The 19752-nt window shown below is 38.0% G+C and overlaps 3 protein-coding genes across 4 annotated transcripts in view; 1 reads left to right on the top strand and 2 right to left on the bottom strand.

Annotated features, from left to right (window-relative positions):
* LOC106085406 (SAGA-associated factor 29) overlaps positions 1-17448 on the top strand; it is a 70058-nt gene extending 52610 nt beyond the window's left edge. Inside the window, exons 1-3 of one of the 2 annotated variants that reach the window (XM_013249637.2) lie at positions 16119-16256; positions 16454-17075; positions 17141-17448. In XM_013249637.2, coding sequence (XP_013105091.1) covers positions 16218-16256; positions 16454-17075; positions 17141-17364 — 885 coding nt within the window. In that variant the 5' untranslated portion in view covers positions 16119-16217 and the 3' untranslated portion in view covers positions 17365-17448. Of the gene's footprint in view, positions 1-16118; positions 16257-16453; positions 17076-17140 lie in introns of those variants that run through there. The other variant, XM_059368657.1, reaches the window with a different exon arrangement.
* Positions 1179-13686, bottom strand: LOC106085403 (farnesyl pyrophosphate synthase-like). The gene is made up of 6 exons (XM_013249635.2): positions 13549-13686; positions 7887-7975; positions 6404-6474; positions 5753-6255; positions 1469-1695; positions 1179-1406 (listed from the first exon to the last, which is right to left on the bottom strand). Exons 1-6 carry the CDS (start codon positions 13638-13640, stop codon positions 1225-1227), a joined length of 1164 nt encoding a protein of 387 aa, XP_013105089.2. The 5' UTR covers positions 13641-13686; the 3' UTR covers positions 1179-1224.
* On the bottom strand, positions 17378-18415 carry LOC106085407 (mRNA turnover protein 4 homolog). The gene is made up of 2 exons (XM_013249638.2): positions 18303-18415; positions 17378-18240 (listed from the first exon to the last, which is right to left on the bottom strand). Exons 1-2 carry the CDS (start codon positions 18328-18330, stop codon positions 17489-17491), a joined length of 780 nt encoding a protein of 259 aa, XP_013105092.1. The 5' UTR covers positions 18331-18415; the 3' UTR covers positions 17378-17488.
* Positions 18416-19752: the final 1337 nt, after the last annotated feature.

The following is a 19752-nucleotide window of genomic DNA, read 5'->3' as shown; positions in this document are numbered from 1 at the left end:
TGATAAGGGGCCTCCTTATAATAGCCGAGTCCGAACGGCGTGCCGCAGTGCGACACCTTATTGAGGAGAAGTTTTTACATGGCTGCCTAACCAAATGGTTACATGTCTGCTTCCCAAATGTCGCCATTATTAGGAGGGGATAACCACCGCTAAAAATTTGCATTATGTTCTCGCCAGGATTCGAACCCAGGCGTTCAGCGCCATAGTCGGACATGCTAACCTCCTATAACTCTTAAAAAATCACTTTTTTTTTTTGAATGGCTTACTGAAATGTTTTGATTTCAATTGCTAGCTTCCCTGTCATGTAACAGCGACAAAAGGTATTTATAAAACCTAAACAAAAGTTTTTTTTTAAGAAGACGTTAAAGAGTATAATTTATTGTGAAAGGTTGTAGATAGGAAGACTTGTACCAGCGAGTTCGAGAAAGTGTAAAGACTGGTCTGCATCGGAATCACGAGAGCATGGCAGACAGGTTTTGAAGTGATGCCGATTAGAACTGTGCCAACAAGGTAGCGCTTAGGCTAATGAAACTCATTACGGTAAGTGGCACAGTGGGATAGAATCATTCATTCCAAAAATAGGGGAAAAATTGGAATTTTCTGAAAACAAAAATTTAGATTGACAAAATTGTAAGAAGAAACAACGGACCACATATGAAGATTTGGCTGCCCGAACAAGTTTTCGAAATGCAGAGATGGCCAACTTTGGTGGCCTTTTAAAAGGCGCCAGTACCACCTAGGACCACGAAATTTTGCACATGATCTTGCTAACACCTCAGCTCTAACCATTCATTTTCAAAGAGTTACTCTTTCTCAGACAGCAAATTTGTTACTATTTTTTTGATCCTATCCCACTGTGAATCGATCCATTCTTAATACTATGTTGAAATCCGAACCGATATTTATGAAATACGCAGAAAAAAATTAATTAAGCTATTTTTCGGAGCATGAAGTGTGTCTGATGACGTGCCTAGGTTAACAGAAAGGTAGTTGGCCAATGCTATAGGCATTACTTAAAGACTGTTAACTTTGCATTACTTAAAGAAAATAATGACTGGTTGCTCTTTTTCTTTTAAATAGAAGCAAGAAACAGTGGGATCTAAAGCTGGAAATTATCTTGTTGACCTCACAAACAATTTGTCCAAATTTGAGTTTTTCCAAGAAAAATTCAGTGTAAATTTATACTGCAAAAGTTTGTATTTTACTTTTAACGTTAGTAACATTTTATTCCTTACGTTTAAAAATCTTTTTAAGAATTTGTAAAATTAATTCCTTAGGTAGATGCTCCGAAGCTTCTTTTGTCATTGTCAATATTTGATTGCAAGTTTTGTCTTCATAGTCGGCATACAACTTTGGAAGTTGAAGAGTCTGGTATAGATCTTTTACACATTTGACCATTTTGGGATCTAAAAAACAAACAAAATATAAATCTCAAATTATTTCGTCTGATTTATAAGTTGACAGCTACCCTTCTTTCCATAGCAATCTACAAGCGTTCGCTGTTGCTCCTCATTCGCTTGCCTCAGACATTCTACAGCCAACCAGGAACATTTATTCTCTTCAATGTCAGTTCCGATTTTGCCTGTGATTTTAGGATTACCAAAACAATCCAGAACATCATTTTGTACCTGATAGAGGTAACCCATTTCCAGAAGAATGCATTTGGCCATTTTAAAAGTTTCTGGATTTTTAATACTAAAATTGAAAAAAAAAACACATGTAAAAAGGCATTAAGTTCGGCCGGGCCGAACTTTGGATACCCACCACCTCGGGTATATATGCAAACTCCATTTCGTAACAATCCGGTCAAAATTGGATAACTTAAGCACCCAAATTCGGCACGGACATTTAGTGGTCTAATATATATATCACTACTCAATTTTGTAGAACTAAATATTGGTCTTTTTTGGCAGATATATCCAATTATAATAAGGTCGGATGTTGGGAGGTCTGTTTCAAATTTCAGCGAAATCGGGTATTAAATAAAGCTTTTATTGGCTTCAGACCCCTTATCGGCAGATCGGTCTATATGGCAATATATCTAAATATAGTCCGATCTGAACCATATTAAGGTCGGGTGTCAGGAGGCTAAAAATAACTCACTGTTTCAAATTTTAGAGAAATCGGATAAAAAAAAGCTTTTAAGAGCTTCAGACCCTTTATATGCAGATCGGTCTATATGACAGCTATATCTAAATATGGTCCGATCTGTACCATATTTAGGTCTAATGTTGGGATGCTTAAAACTGCATACTATTCTTAGTTTCAGCGAAATAAAAAGTAAAGCTTATATGGCCTACAGACCCTTTATCGGGAGATCGGTCTATATGGCAGCTATATCCAAATATAGTCCTATCTGAACCATATTTAGGTCAGTTTTCAGGAGGCTTAAAATAACCCTCTGTTTTAAATTTCAGCGAAATCGGGTAATAAATAAAGCTTTTATGGTCTTCAGACCCTTTATCCGGAGATCGGTCTATATTACAGATATATCTAAATATAGTCCGATCTGAACCATATTTACTTCAAATGTCGGGAGGCCTAAAATAACCCACTATTGAAAATTTCAGCGAAATCGGGTAATAAATAAAAAATAAATAAAGGGTCTTCAGACCCTTTATCCGGAGATCGGTCTATATGACAGATATATCTAAATATAGTCCTATCTGTACCATATTTAGGTCATATGTTGGGATGTTTAAAACTGCGCACTATTTTTAATTTCAGCGAAATCGAATAAAAAGTAAGACTTATATGGCCTTCAGACCCTTTATCCGGAGATCGGTTTACATGGTAGATATATCTAAATCTAGTCCGATCTGAACCATATTTGGGTCAGTTGTCGGGAGGCCTTAAACTACTCACTGTTTCAAATTTCATCAATCGGATGAAAAATAAAGTTTTTATGGACATTAGACCCTTTATCGGAAAATCGGTTTATACAGCAGCGAGCCACTGGAGGGCTCAGAGTGTTAAATTGAAATTTTGGAGGTGGTATTTTTCCATGACTTCTAACAGACATGACAAGTACGGTCCATATCGGTCAGTAACTTGATGTATACGTTTTGTCCTATTTGTGACATTTTTAATGGGCACATTTTGACATTGTCAATGTTCATGAGTGCTTTCCACTTTTGATTTTGTGCAAGTGACGCAATCTTCTATTAGTGAATCCTGTATCAATATGGAGAAACAAACTCTCAACATGGCTCGGGGCATACCAGCTTGTGAGGCTACATAAAAGAATGATAATAGATGGACTCTCATCGGTGTCCTTTTCTAGAGTCTGACGATGCGTATGCATAAAGGCCTCATTAACATTAAGAATGCAAAAAATTTCAGATTAAAAAGGGCACAAATTGAAGAAAACGTCAGGGGATTCACTAAATAAGCTTGTGGAAAGCAATCAGCTGACATAACATTGATTGAATTTTTGACACAATTTGGCATTGAGAATGTCAACTTATTCTCCATTCGTCAAGTGAGCTAACCTTCTATTTGCAAGCCCTGTGAAATAGAGCTGTCAAAATATCAAGGCCACTATCAATACTTGATTTTTCGATTGAATATCGATTGGACCAATCTGTGCCATATTGCAGAAGTATGTCGAGGGGCTTAACTTAACTCACAGTCCCAAATTTCGGCGACATCGGATAATAAATGCTATAATAAATGCTATATGGTAGCTATATCCAAATCTGGACCAATCTGTGCCATATTGCAGAAGTATGTAGAGGAGATTTTCAGCAAAATCTGATAATAAATGCGCCTTTTATGGGCCTTAAACCCTAAATCGACGGATCGGTCTATATGGCAGCTATATCCAAACCTAGACCGATCGGTGCTAAATCGAAGAATTATGTCGAACCAACTAACACAACTCACTGTCTCAAATTTCAGCAAAATCGGATAACAAATGTGGCTTTCATGGGCCTAAGACCCTAAATCGGCGGATCGGTCTATATGGGGGCTATATCAAGATCGATATAGCCCATCTTCGAACTTAACCTGCTCATGGACAAAAAAAGAATCTGTGCAAAGTTTCAGCTCAATATCTCAATTTTTAAAGACTGTAGCGTGATTTCAACAGACACACTGACGGACATGGCTAGATCGTCTTAGGTTTTTACGCTGATCAAGAATATATATACTTTATAGGTTCGGAAATGGATATTTCGATGTGTTGCAAAGGGAATGACAAAATGAATATACCCCCATCCTCCGGTGGTGGGTTTAATAAGTAATCTGACACTGAATCCTTTAGGATACACTGCGTCTATTGAGGGCGCAATATTCATCCGATTAGACTAACATTTTGCAGGAGTAAAGCTAGCCGCTTGAAATAACACAAATACTTCTTATTAGTATAGGTCGGTTGGTATTGTAAATAGGCCATATCGGTCCATGTTTTGATATAGCTGCCATATAAACCGATCTTTGGGTCTTGAGCCTCTAGAGTGCGCAATTCTTATCCGATTGGGATGAAAGTTTGCACGACGTGTTTTGTTATGCTATCCAACAACTGTGCCAAGTATGGTTCAAATCGGTCCATATCCTGATATAGCTGTCATATAAACCGATCTTGGGTCTTGACTTCTTGAGCCTCTAGAGTGCGCAATTCTTATCCGATTTGAATGAAATTTTGCACGTAGTATTTTGTTCTGTGCCAAGTATAGTTCAAATCGGTTCATAACCTAATGCTGTCATATAAACAGATTTGGGGACTTGACTTCTTGAGTTTATAGAGGGCGAAATTCCTATCTGATTTGGCTGAAATTTTGCAAGACATAGTTTATTCTTACTTTCAACAACTGTGTCAAATAAGGTTCAAATCGGTTCATAACCTAATATAGCTGCCATATAAACCGATCTGGAATCTTGACTTCTTGAGCCTTAGAGGTCGCAATTATTATCCGATTTGCCTGAAATTTTGTACGACGGATTCTCTCATGACCATCAACATACGTGTTTATTATGTTCTGAATCGGTCTATAGCCCGATACAGCTCCCATATAAATCGATCTCTCTATTTTACTTCTTGTTTTTAATTTTTGCAGTACTTGGCATTGAGGATGTCAACTTGTTCTCGTTGGACCATCAACATACATGTTTATTATGTTCTGAATCGGTCTATAGCCCGATACAGCTCCCATATAAATCGATCTCTCTATTTTACTTCTTGTTTTTAATTTTTGCAGTACTTGACATTGAGGATGTCAACTTGTTCTCGTTTTACATTCATTCATTGCTTACGTTTCTCCTATTTGATGACATTTTCATTCGGCAGATTTTACATCCTCAATGATGTTCATGGGACCTATCCATTTCATGTTTTTGGAAGTGACCTAACCTTTTATTAGTGAATCCAGGATGAGAACTGTCAAACATTTCAAGAAAAAAATTATGTCAGCTGATCTTATTGCTTAATTGCTATATGGTTTTGTTATCTGGTAGACGATAATATAGCATATTAGATCTCACAGCTGTTATAAATAGTCAATGCATGTCACACGATTTAAACCTCCAATCAATGTTAATAGCCCTCTTGCCGTGAATAAGTGTCCACAAGACAACTTTTATATGTCTCACAACTGCTGTATAAGTTAATGCATGACACACGACTTAAGCCTCCAATGATTGTCAATAGCCCCAGTTGCAGTATTTCGATCCCATAATAGAGGGTAGCCAAAAATTATTTCCATTATAAATACCATTATGTTGTTGTTCCTGTGCCATAAAATCTCGAACTTACCCTGCCAAATGCATAGCCAAAGCAAATGGCAAATAAAATGAATAATATGCAGTTTTTGTGATTGCCACATTTCGATACATTTCCATTGTAAATGACTTCACCGGCATTCTGGAACCTAACATATCCATATTCTGTCCACATGCGGTAATCAATGTTATCTCATTGAAGAGTTCCATTAAATCTAAATAGCATTCCGCATTTCTAAAGTATTGGCGCAGTAAGACGTAAATGGAGTTTTCAAAAATGATGGCATCATTCAGGGCGGTTATTCCAACCTCGGGCAATTTGTACCAACATAATTGACCACGTCTTGAGGTACTGCCATCCATGATATCGTCACAGATTACGATGGCCGCTTGAAATAATTCAACACACCAGCCCAAAATGTGGGCTAGCTTGGTATTTTCGATTTCCAAACCTTGGTGTTTCATCAGATATTCGTAGCTTAAGACTGTGAGCATTTGGCGATAATGTTTGCCTTTCTTCAGATTATATTCAAGCGCCTAAAATATGAAGAGTGGAACATAAGGATTGTCTTTTTTGCATTCAGAAGTCAAAAATGGCTCATAGAGAATAGCAAAGTGCAAGTTATCACTAGAATAGCAAAGTGCAAGTTATCACTACTTGCACTTTGCACCATGTTGTACCTACCTTGGAATACCAATCGGATGTATGGCCCATATTGTACTCGTTTATTACATCATCTATGTTGTATAAATAGTCTATAAGCAATAATTAAGAAAATGGTAAAAAATTGCAACATCTTGACTTAAAAACAAGTAAAAGTGTACTAAGTTCGGCCGGGCCGAATCTTAAATACCCTCCACCATGGAGAGCATTTGTCGAGTTCTTTTCCCGACATTTCTTCTTAGGCAAAAAATGATATAAGAAAAGATTTGCTCTGCTATTAGAGCGATATCAAGATATGATCCGGTTTAGACCACAATTAAGTTATATGTTTGAGACCTGTGTAAAATGTCAGCCAATTTGAATAAGAATTGCTCCCTTTGGGGGCTCATGAAGTAAAATAGAGAGATCGATTTATATGGGAGCTGTATCGATTCAGACCATAATAAACACGTATGTTGATGGTCATGAGAGGATCCGTGGTACAAAATTTCAGGCAAACCGGATAATAATTGCGACCTCTAGAGGCTCAAGAAGTCAAGATCCCAGATCGGTTTATATGGCAGCTATATCGGGTTCTGATTCGATTTGAACCTTATTGAACACAGTTTTTGAAAGTAAGAATAAAATACGTCATGCAAAATTTCAGCCAAATCTGATAGGAATTGCGCCCTCTAGAAGCTCAAGAAGTCAAGTCTCCAGATCTGATTATATGACAGCTATATCAGGTTATGAACCGATTTGAACCATACTTGGCATAGTTGTTGGATATCATAACAAAATACAACGTGCACAAATTCATTCAAATCGGATAAGAATTGCGCCCTCTAGAGGCTCAAGAAGTCAAGACCCAAGATCGGTTTATAGGACAGCTATATCGGGTTATGGACCGATTTGAACCATACTTGGCACAGTTGTTGGATATCATAACAAAACACGTCGTGCAAAATTTTATTCCAATCGGATAAGAATTGCACACTCTGGAGGCTCAAGAAGTCAACACCCAAAATCGGTTTATATGGCAGCTATATCAGGTTATGGACCGAATGGAGCCATACTTAAACCAAGTGTCGAATATCATAATAAAACACGTCGTGCAAAATTTCATTCCAATCGGATAAGAATTGCGCACTCTAGAGGCTCAAGAAGTCAAGACCCAAAATCGGTTTATATGGCAGCTATATCAAAACATGGACCGATATGGCCCATTTACAATACCAACCGACCTACACTAATAAGAAGTATTTGTGCAAAATTCCCAGCGGCTAGCTTTACTTTTTCGGAAGTTAGCGTGCTTTCGACAGACAGACGGACGGACATGGCTAGATCGACATAAAATGTCGCGACGATCACGAATATATATATATATATATATATATATGGGGTCTCAGACGAATATTTCGAGTAGTTACAAACAGAATGACGAAATTAGTATACCCCCCATCCTATGGTGGAGGGTATAAAAATAGTAGAAAACTAATAAGTAAAATTAAGATGAAAAACATACCTGGTAATATTTTTAGCCCGCTTCTGTCATCGCTAAATTCTCTTGCGGGAGGACCAATTGTCAAACTGTTCGATTGAAGTGGCAATAAGCTGAAATTTAAGAATAATTGGTTGTTGTTATTGTTGTAGCTACATTTTCATGTGGAGGTAACGATCGTCGTCAAGCTCCTGTAGGTGGCAAGCTCGCTCCGGGCCAAAGGACCAATCGCCGCGGGAACAAGGTGGCCATTGGTTATTTAAAGGTGGCAGTAACTCGCCTTGTCATTAGAGCTGGAAAAATATCGATGGCACAATCGATATTTAATTTTTTGACTGAATGCCGATTGACATTTTTCCGATGGATACTATCGCAAAAGTAAAATTGTTTGCAAAACTAAACAAAAATAAGCAATCCGACACTGAATGTATCCGTTAAGATACATTCAAGTCCAACATTTTGGAAAGGGCAAGAAAGGCCACTCTTGCCCTTTACATCTGCAAGAAAGCGATTGGCGAAAGTTGCGGATTTAGACCGTGAGTCATGCATTGGGTATAAACAGCAGTTATCAAACCATATTACGCTATATGGTGTTGTGGTCTGGTGGACGGCGCTTCAAAAATCCACCTGCTGCTCAATACTTAACCGGATCCAAAGGATGGCTTGTTTGTGCATCACAGTCGCACTGAGGACGACACCATCTGATGCACTGAATTTAATGCTACATCTTATGCCTCTGGACATTGTGGCTACGCTAATTGCATCAACCACTGCCGTGAGGTTAAGGGAGCTTTCTCATTGGTCATGTGGCGGCTACGGACACTGTCTTATACTTGATACAATATCCAATGTTCCAGGCAGTGACGATTACACCCTACTGAGCCGCTTTTTGATAAAAATTACTGGAGCACTATTCCAGATAGAAGTTACATTGACTTCTATATGGATGGTTCCAAAAGGCTTTGAGGTGTACTCTAAAGATCTAGAACTGGTCATATCGAAGAGGTTACCCGATCACTGCAGTGTGTATCAAGCAGAGATCTTTACAATTAAGGAAGTGGTGGAATGGCTAAGATATAATGTCATTAGGACGACATAAATATCTTCTCAGACAGCCAGGCAGCCATTAAATCCCTGAAGAACGTATTTCTGAACACAAAAACTGCCCTCGACTGTCGCAGATCTCTCAACGAGACGGCTGAACAGTTCAAAATTCACCTGTTCTAGGTGCCGGGCCACAGAGATATCCCAGGGAATTCTAAAGCAGACGAGCTTGCGAGACTAGGTACTACTTTACACACTCCAGGGACACTGGAATCTGTGGGTATGCCTCTAGCGACATGTAAGCTAAGTTTTCAGGACCAGGCCAAGTGCAACGAATGATAAATGGTCACAAAGGTATGTGGCCTCATCTAGACTTGAAGAGGTCTACTGCTTTGCTGTCATTGGCTAGAATGACAGCAAAGCAGTATTTGCTGTCATTGTGTCCGTCATGACAGGTCACTGTCTAATCGGAAAAAATGCAGACGACTTTTGCAGAAGCTGTAGGGACATCGAGGAAGAAGAGACTATAAAACTCCTTTTGTGTGTGTGTCCCGCACTAGTAGTTAGAAGGAGTTCCACTTTAGTTTCTCATTTCTTTGAAAACCTGTCTGATTTAGCGGTTGTGAACTTTTGCAAGTTATAGGACGATTTAAAGCGATCTGGATGGTTCAACGGTAGGAACTAGAAGCCATCTTCCTTCTTCTGCTCACAATGGACGAAAACGTCTAAGTGAGTCTAATGACAGACTGCCATTAAACTTTACCTAACCTACATTGCGCCTATAGAGGGCGCAATTTTCATCCGATTAGGTTAACATATGGTGCAATGATTGCTCTCATGGCTTCCAACTGACTTTATTAACCTTGGTTTTATTTGTTCTGTGCATTGATATTGCTTATATATAAATCTATCTCCTGATTTTTACTTCACATTTTCGTTTGAAATATAGGTGATGGGAAATTAACGATAGAATCGATACTATAGATATTTATTATTAAAACTATCGAATGTTGCGAATTATCGATAGTTTGCCAGCTCTACTTGTCATATCGAGCATCATAGCCACTCAGTATTTGTACAAGAGCCGGTGCCGCACGGCTTCTCACAGAGACTATCTCCTCGATATCGCTGATCGTCCGCGACTGCCGTTGCAGCTACCCCGTATGGAGCATTCCACTATCCGCAACCTATGGATACGCTCGGTAGCTCGCAGCTAGACTTCGCGTGAGAGCAATGTTCCAGCCTGTGTGGTGCTCACAACTATCCCGTGCCGGAATCAGACTTGGTACTGCAGGGTAGCCAACACGATGTGTTACCAAGTTCACACAGGTATTATAACTGTCAAACTAGATATGACAGACGCATGATATTTGTTTTATTATTATTTGCTTCTGCGTTTATTTAAAAAGAAAGTTATTCGTGATGGAGTTCAAGCGTAATAGTGTGATTGCCTTATATTTGGTTGGAAAATTCCAACCTGCTATTGTTGGCGAACTCAAACACACCAAAATGAACAAACAGTTTGTATATAAAGGTTGGTACTATGTAAGTTTTTCATCGTTGAAACGTTACACAAATACCAGTGATGAAATAAAAATTTTATTAATATTTTTAAATCGGCGAGTTTTTTTTTTGCTTTTTTATCTTAAAAAGTAATCGACGAAAATATCGCGAAATGCGAACGTAGAACTAGCTTTAACGCTATAATTCGTTATAACAATGATAGTGGTAGCTTTGTCATGGTCAAAAAAAAAACAGCAACAATCCTGAAATGGTTCGGCGAGTGAAGGCCCGAATTCAACGAAATTCACGCCGTAGAGATAATCAAATGGCAAAAGATCTGAACATATGAAAGGACGCAAGAAATATTTAGAAAAACGAGGTCAAAGTTAAACCTTACAATTTCCAAAAGGCACACCAAAGCAAAAAAATATGACTTGCACGAATCTCGTATTCTCTGAGCAGAAAAATTTCCCAATTTAGGAATTCGTTAACTTCCAAAATTTTCATGTTTACTTAACGAACGGTCAACGGAAAAAATGTTCTATCCTAAGTGGTGGTATGGGCAGCTGTGACCTTCAATGCCCGCTCCCCAATCGTTTTCACCTAGCCTGGAGTCAACGTAAATACGACTTAATATCGGGAAAACATTTTAGAAGCAGCTTTGGAGCTGTTGGTACGCAAACATTTTGGTCGTAGTCCGGGCATACCAATACAACGCACCACTGTCATATAAAACCAAGAATGGCCTAAAAAACCATGTTTCGCACTTCACTTCTTCCACACAGTGGCTGTCCAATTCTGCAGATCCGATGGACTTAATGCCAATCCGATTGGGTGTTTGAAAGAGCAAGGTACGAACTAAAATAAAAAGTGCTATATTCGACCGAGACGAATCTTGGGTAGCCACCACCATGAATTCCGCTGAAATTTTACTTTAATTATATTGTAATCAATCAACTCGGGTATTGATTGAGGCTTCTAGGGGTTCAAGAAGTCGTGTCCTTGGATCGGTTTATATGGGAGTTATATCAGTTTATAGACCGATTCGAATCATATTTGGTACGCGTTTTGTAAGTCGAAACAGAAGTCTTTGTGCCAAAGTTCCACCAAATGAGGTGAAAATTAAGGCTTTTAGTTGTTCAAGAAGTCAAATCCGGGGATCGTTTTTATGGGGACTATATCAGTTTAAAGACCTTTTCGGATAATACTTGGGAGGGATATTGGAAGTCTGAACAGAAGTACTTGTGCCTAATTTCAGCCGTATAGGATAAAAATTTGGCTTCTATGGGTTCAAGTAGTGAAAACCGTCGATCGGTTTATAGACCGATTCTTGGTATCCAACCAATATGTAATTTTTTCATTCCCCAACGCCTACGTTAATAAGATATATCTATGCAAAATTTCGAGCGGCTAGCTTTACTCGTGCGACTTCTATCGTGATTTCGACAGACGGACTGGCTAAATCAACTCAGAATCTCGAGACGATCAAGAATACATATAAAGGGCAACACTGATTTAAACAGCTCACGCACGTTTCGTGTATTGTTTAACTGTCAAACATCTTCAGTTTGGTCTATAATCTAACTATGAATCGTCTTACAAACGAATAATGCTTGCAAAGTATTGAATTTTATAATCAAAATGCGTGCTCTGTTAAGAAAGTTCATCGCGCGCTCATTTTTGGCCCAATAAATAAATAAATAAGCAGAATTGACGATTTTGGGGTGAAGATCAACCAGAGCATTGCAAGAGCTACCAATGCATCTAGAAAAAGTCACAGTTCATGGGCTGGTGGCATCTTTGAACTGCAGTTTTTTAAAGATGGATTTTTACAACAACCACAAATCATATGGTGCAATCCGCCATGTTGTCATCAAGCTGATCGGCGTTTTACAAACACACACAAAGAAATTTGTGTGCGTGTGAGAATACGTGTACGTACATAAACAGAGAATATGCGAGAAAGAAGATAACAAAATAGTGAATGCAAACAAAAATCTATTTTAATACCGTCAAAGCTGGCCGGCTGTTAACAGCTGTTCGTGTGAGACCACCTTTTTAAACCCACCTTGGACATGTGGCTTCAACAAGATGTTTTCAGATGCCGCACAGCACGCGTAACAATGGACTTATTGAGAGGCGAGTTTGGTGAACATTTTATTTCACGTTCGGGACAGGTCAATTGGCCACCTAGATCGTGCAATTTAACACCTTTAGACTATTTTTTGTGGGGCTATGTTAAGGCTCATGTCTATACAGACAAGCCCGTTTCAATTGTTGCATTGGAAGACAACATTGAAGCATTTATTCGTGAGATACCGGATGGAATGTTAGAAGGATTATGCCAAATGCATTTTTCTGAATTTTATGTGTTTTATGCATTTTTCTGAATTTTATGTGTTTTTTTTTTTTTGAAAAACTTTCCTATAGCTCTTAAAAAATCACCCTTTACTTTGGGTGTTCGCAGATCTATATTTCGAAGTGTTACAAACAAAATGACTAGATTAGTATACATCTATAATATGGTGGTTGATATAAAAATATGCCGGTATAGGTACGCTGAAGAATGACTTTATTCGGAAATTCCAATTGGTTTTTTTGCCGACTGTTTCCAGGTTAGAGCGGCTGGAGGCGAGCGTCGGATCTTGAAGCAAGTGGCTCGCCACAACGAGGGATACATGTGCAATCCCACAAAACCCATGCGGTTGTGGCGCTGGGCCAGTAACCCGCCCCCGGATAACTATGAAAACTACTATTTGAAACAAAGGAATAGTAAAAACGGCTGATATTTGCACTTGGTGTTTTGGTAACACTTCCAACAACTGTGCCAAGTATGCTTTAAATCGCTTTATAACCTGATATAGCTGCCATATAAACCGCTGCCATATAACCTTGGGCCTTGACTTCTTCAGCCTTCAGAGGGCGCAATTCTTATCCGATTTGGCTGTAATTTTGCACACGGTCTTTTGGTATCACTTCCAACAACTGTGCTTTGTATGCGCAATCTGTACATAACCTCATATAGCTGCCATATCGCAATTCTCATCCAATTTGACAGAAATATTGCCAAACGACTTCTCCCATGACCTTCAACATACGTGTCTAATATGGTCTGAATCGATCTATAGCTTGTTTTTACCTTGTTGTTTTATTCAGATGTGCCTTAGCCAATCTGTTGAGTATACAATGTTGGCCAATAAAACGAAAAAGATTTTTGCCGTTTGCAATCATGCTTAATTGCCTTTTTACACAACAATTGTAGGGGCGGATATCTTTGTAAATGTTAAAACGAGACTGGGGACATATTTTGAAATTGCATTGGCTAAATAGGTTTGTTCGAAATTGGTTAAACATAAACAAATATATAAATTAAATTAGCATAATGATAAAATTCAAGGTAACAATATGTCAATCCACGGAATAACTTTAGATATAACTGAGTTCAGACTTTGTTAAAACTCTCGGTTGGTACTAAGTTTGAATTGCAAAAAGTATTTTATTATCTTAAAAAAAATAAAATGTTTCAATATGAAACACCATTTCAGTAACGGTATGGCGTTAAAGGTTTTTAGGCAGCTACTTAGTGATGGAGACCCCATTGCGAGTTATGGCATTTTCTTCTTAGTAAAGACCCATGGCGAAACAATTAAAGGTGGTCTCATTTGTACAACAACCTCAAATCATATGGTGCAATCCGCCATTTTGCCATCAAGCTGATCGACGTTATGCCAACACACACAAAGAAATTTGTGTGCGTGTGTGTATACATATGCGTAATGCGAGAAAGAAGATAACAACGAAGAGAATGCAAACAAAAATCTGACATCTTAATACCTTCAAACCTGACCGGCTTTTAACAGCTGTTTCCGTAAGACCACCTTTCTAAATCCGCCTTGGTAAAGACCAACCCACAATTTATTGTACATCCCGAAAGAGACAGGATTCACTGAATAAGGTTAAGCCAAGCGATCGGCCGATATACTTTTTTTTAATATTTGGCAGTACTTGGCATTGAGGATGTCAACTTGTTCTCTTTTTACATTCATTCTTTGTTTACGTTTTCTCCTATATGATGACATTTTCAATCGTCAGATTTGACATCCTTAATGATGTTTATGGGGCCTATCCACTTTGTGTTTTTGCATGTGACCTAACCTTCTATTAGTGAATCCTGCGAAAGAGATAAGGCGAGGAGAAAAGTCATTCGTCGCATAGAAGGTCTCCAAGCAGGAGAGCAGCCATCCAATTTACTATGGACGAAGCCGCAAACGTTATCAGCAGCCCGAAATCATCCAAACCGCTGTGTTAAGGGGACATATGAAGCCTTTCCCCCCGAACCAGTTGTTCGGGAGAAAATTCGAAGCGCACTATAAAAATGGTGACAAAGATAACACATTCCGTGGAAGCGGTACTGAGTTCTACACAGAAAAACTAAAAATTGGTTTCAATCACCAAATTTATTGGTTCAAATTATTTGTTTTTTGAAACTGCTTCAATCACGAAGATGATAATATCAATCATCGTTTTTGAAAAAATAATTGAAAAAAATTTAAATATTTAAAATTTCCAATTAATGTTTTATTTGATCCAATAAAAAATATGATGGAAATTTTTTTAAATGTTCACTTAATTTTTTGTTAGGTTAGGGTTTGTTAGATACACAGATGTTTAACTCCTGGAACATAAACTTGAGGTGCGTTGTTTGGGCGAATTTCGGTGACATCGGACAATAAATCATCATTAAGTATGTCAAATCTGTCGATTGAAAATGTCATCATATAGGAGAAAACGTAAACAAAGAATGAATGTAAAATGGAAACAAGTTGACATGCTCAATGCCAAGTACTACTAAAAACTAAAAAATTGTATGTCGGCTGGTCGCTTGGCTTAACCTTGTAGCACGTTTGCATTGAAATTTTTATAATGTGTATTTAACTAAATCCAAAAACAAATCCTGTCCATTTGCACTGCCTTTTTTGAGTATTTAAGTGACATACACAATCGTACTTTCGTACTGCAAAAATGGAATCAATTTTTTATGGTAAAACATGCAAAAAACACAGGATTTAGCACATAAATCTGGAAAAGGCCATAAATCCAGATTTAGTAGCCATTGTAAACCTCCTTTATACAGTGAATCTTGTCAAGGTGTCAGAAATAGAAGGTTAGGTCACATGCGAAAACATAAAGTGGATAGGCCCCATGAACATCATTGAGGATGTCAAATCTGCCGCTTGAAAATGTCATCATATGTAAAATAAAGAACAAGTTGACATCCTTTATGCCAAGTACTGCCAAAAATTAAAAAATTTATGTCGGCTGATCGCTTGGCTTAACCTTATTCAGTGCTTCCTGTCAAGGTGCAGAATTCACTAATAGAAGGTTAGGTCACATGCAAAAACACAAAGTGGATAGGCCCCATAAACATCATTAAGGATGTCAAATCTGACGATTGAAAATGTCATCATATAGGAGAAAACGTAAACAAAGAATGAATGTAAAAAGAGAACAAGTTGACATCCTCAATGCCAAGTACTGCCAAATATAAAAAAAAAGTATATCGGCTGATCGCTTGGCTTAACCTTATTCAGTGAATCCTGGTCAAGGTGGTTGGGGTTTGATTTTTTATGTTGGGCAAGTGACACTACCTCTTGAACGTACACTGACACTAGCACATGCATACACACACATGGCAACCCTATCGTTTTTCTTGCGTTCCTTTTCATTCTATTTGTAAATAAAACTGGAAAACAACTAAACAATACCAATATTTACAATAAATATTGCTAAAAATAATAAATCCCACAAATGCCTCTTACTGCTGAAAACGCAGCTTTGCAAATCCAGGTAACTTATGTTAAGTTAAAACAGTTTTCAATCCCCAATGAAACGAAAATATACGCAGACATATGGACTGCCCTTTAGGGCAATATTATACAATTCAATGGGGATGTAGGAAGTCATGGAATGACTCTAAATTATTTGGCGCTAAACTTTAACTCACTCACTGTACTGTAACATTTTTCATTGTTTTTATATCTAAGGATCGTTTGAAAGATATTCAACGTTACATACACCAAATAGATGATGAACGACGACGCTCGGAGACAAACATCAACAGCTTGTCACGAGCCCAGCAAAGTAATATGCCCGTGCAGAAAATGAAAAGCCTTTATAAAGCCTGCCTTCAAGATGCTGTGGTAGAGGAAGACACTATTCGTAAGGCTTTGGAAAAAATACAGGAAATTCGTAATATACGTAATGAACGGCGTATACAGGCAAGAAATGCCGGAAATAAAGAGGCTATTCGCAGAGGCGCACTTATGAAGATGGTGCAAATATCAGCACAAACGCTTCCACTTTTTGTTAGTAAGCCAGGCGAAAAAGTCCCTCCACTTTGTGGGGCCATACCGGCAGAAAGCAATTATATAGCCAAAGTGGGTGATAATGTGGCCGCCTTGGTCAAGGGTGTTGAGGAGGAAGAGAACTGGATTTTGGCAGAAGTAGTTAGTTTTTTACAAAGACAAAATAAGTACGACGTCATTGATATTGATGAGGAACAAAAGGATCGACATGTACTCAGTAAACGCAAAGTTATTCCGTTACCTTTAATGAGGGCCAATCCAGAGACAGATGGTCATGCCTTATTTCCAAAAGACACTGTTGGTAAGTATTCATTAATGTATCAGCAGATATCATATTTTTAAAAATTTCCTTCTCTTAATTTATAGTAATGGCCCTATATCCCCAAACGACTTGTTTCTACAAGGCTATTATACACCGCTTACCCCAAACAGCTACTGAGGACTATGAAGTTTTGTTCGAAGACTCCTCGTATACCAATGGCTATGCTGAGCCCCTTCCGGTAGCACAGCGTTATGTTATTGTCTATAAATCTACAAAAAAGAGTGGTAGCACCGGAGGAGGCAGTGGTAGCGTATCATCATCAGCATAAAAAAGGGCAAGTGTTTGTATCTTTTAAAATTGTACAATTTAATGAAAAAATAAATCTTACGCTATACTTTAAACTATGCTAAAACAGGTATATGCATATATTCATACATAACGACTACAATTCTCTATTCATCATCGTCTTCATCCTCATCAGAATCATCCTCCTGGTCCATGGCCTCTTCCTCCTCATCTACTTCATCGCCTTGGCCACTGTCAGCTATATCCTCGTCATCATTGATGTCATCCGGTACATGCAATTCAAAACCATCTGTTTTAGTCCAAGAGCATTTCATGGTTAATTGAAATTTGGCCATGGGCTTAGCAATAAGTTTGAGAATGCGGGCCTGTTCTGGCGATAACACCTTGCCTTCCTCACATACTGTGTAGTCAGAGACGAGTGTCACTATACCCTTTTGCAATTTTGTTGGCATTCCAAGTGATCTTAAATGTGGCTCCATGGAATGTGCAAATTCTTCTAGAGGACCAGCGGGTAACACCACTGTTTCGGTAGCTCTAAATCCACTGCGTGCATATTCAACAGCCCAATAGTTTTGCGCCCACTCCAAAACCTCTTTTTTGCCAGTTTCTGTAAACAGCAATCCCACTTGACCGGTCAATCTCTTGGAAAGCTTGCTCAGATCTGTTTCAACTTCTTCCGCTTTGGTGCGACCCAAACCAATTTGCATAATGCGATTTTTACCAAAAATAAAACGGGAATTATGTTTCCATTCTTGTCGCAAATCCTTTAACAAATTGTTGCGCATATTTTGAACTTGAAATACAAATATATTTGGGTATTTTTCTACGCATCTTCTGATGTCTTCAATAATTTGTTGCTTCCAGGCTAAACCTTTGCGGTCAGTTTTTGTAAGGGAAACTGAAAAACAACAACAGCAAATTTAGTTCGTCTAACAAAGGTACTAATAGAAATAGACCTACTTTTCTTATCTCTTTTTGATCTGGGCATTTTGCTTTAATGTTAAAATGAATTCAATCAAAAATAAATAAAATGCAGCACCAATTCTAACAAATACCACGTGCGGTAGCAACAAAACAAGAATTGACAATTTGAAAGAAAAGTAGTGCCAAGTTCGGAGGAGAGTACAACAGGGTACATTGAACAAGGTAATTTCATGAATAAACAAATTTCAAGGTGGATTTAAAATGGTCTCACGCGTAAATCTGTAACAGCCAATCATAGATATATTCATGACTTAACTACAGCTGAATAAAATTTTTTCTCGCGAAGTGCACTATCTGTCAACGAGTTTTGGTTGTGTGTGTGTGTACAAACAGCGGAAAATGGCGCGAACTAGTAACATACACAAAAAAAAAGAGTTGCATTTAGCAAAAGGAATGTTTTTAACAGCGTTTTCATTGCCGTCTGCATTTTTAGTGTGGTCAGCAATTAATATGGTGAAACGATTTTTTGAAATCTGACTACAAAATATTATTTCAATAAAAAGTTGAGATGTTGAGAAAACGTCATGGCGAGACAATTAAAGGTCGTCTCATTTGTACAACAACCACAAATCATATGGTGCAATCCGCCATCTTGTCATCAGGCTGATAGGTGTTTTGTCAACACGCACAAAGACATGCAAACAAAAATCTGTCATCTTAATACCGTCAAAGCTGGCCGGCTGTTAACAGTTGTTCGCGTGAGACCAATTTTTTAAATCCGCCGTGAGAAAAAGTGTTGTCCAAAACAACCGGTAATAACCGATACTCAATGCAAACGCGTATTTCATTTGAATTTTGAAGGAGATTTGCTTACACCAGGATTCACTGAATAAGGTTAAGCCAAACGATCAGCTGACATACAATTTTTTTTTTTTTAATATTTGACAGTACTTGGCATTAAGGATTTCAACTAGTTCTCTTTTTACATTCATTCTTTGTTTACGTTTTCTTCTATTTGAAGACATTTTCAATCGGTAGATGTGACATCCTCAATGATGTTCAGGGGACCTATCCACTTTATGTTTTCGCAAGTGACTTGACCTTCTATTAGTGAATCCTGGCTCACACTCAGCATTCACTGAATAAGGTTAAGCCAAGCGATCAGCCGACATACAATTTTTTTAATTTTTGGCAGTATTTAGAGGATGTCAGATGTGACATTCTTAATGATATTCATTCTATTCTAACCTTCTATTAGTGAATCCTGGCTCACACTGAAAATGTAAGGAAACCTCGCTGTAAAACACGAAATGTTCGAAATCTCGTCGCAAATCTAGATTTGCTCCAGGTGTAAACATGGTTTAAATTGTAAAGGGAAAACGAGTCTTTTGCTTAAAATCGTGTTTACACTAGAGTCCGAATTCACTTGATTTGAAATAATCTCCTAAATCCATTCATATTACGGTTCAAGTGATTTGCATATGTC

Source organism: Stomoxys calcitrans, chromosome 5 (assembly GCF_963082655.1).
Source record: "Stomoxys calcitrans chromosome 5, idStoCalc2.1, whole genome shotgun sequence".
Lineage (NCBI taxonomy): Eukaryota > Metazoa > Arthropoda > Insecta > Diptera > Muscidae > Stomoxys > Stomoxys calcitrans.
The sequence above is the reverse complement of the archived record's forward strand: the minus strand, read 5'-3'. Positions and strand labels throughout refer to the sequence as shown.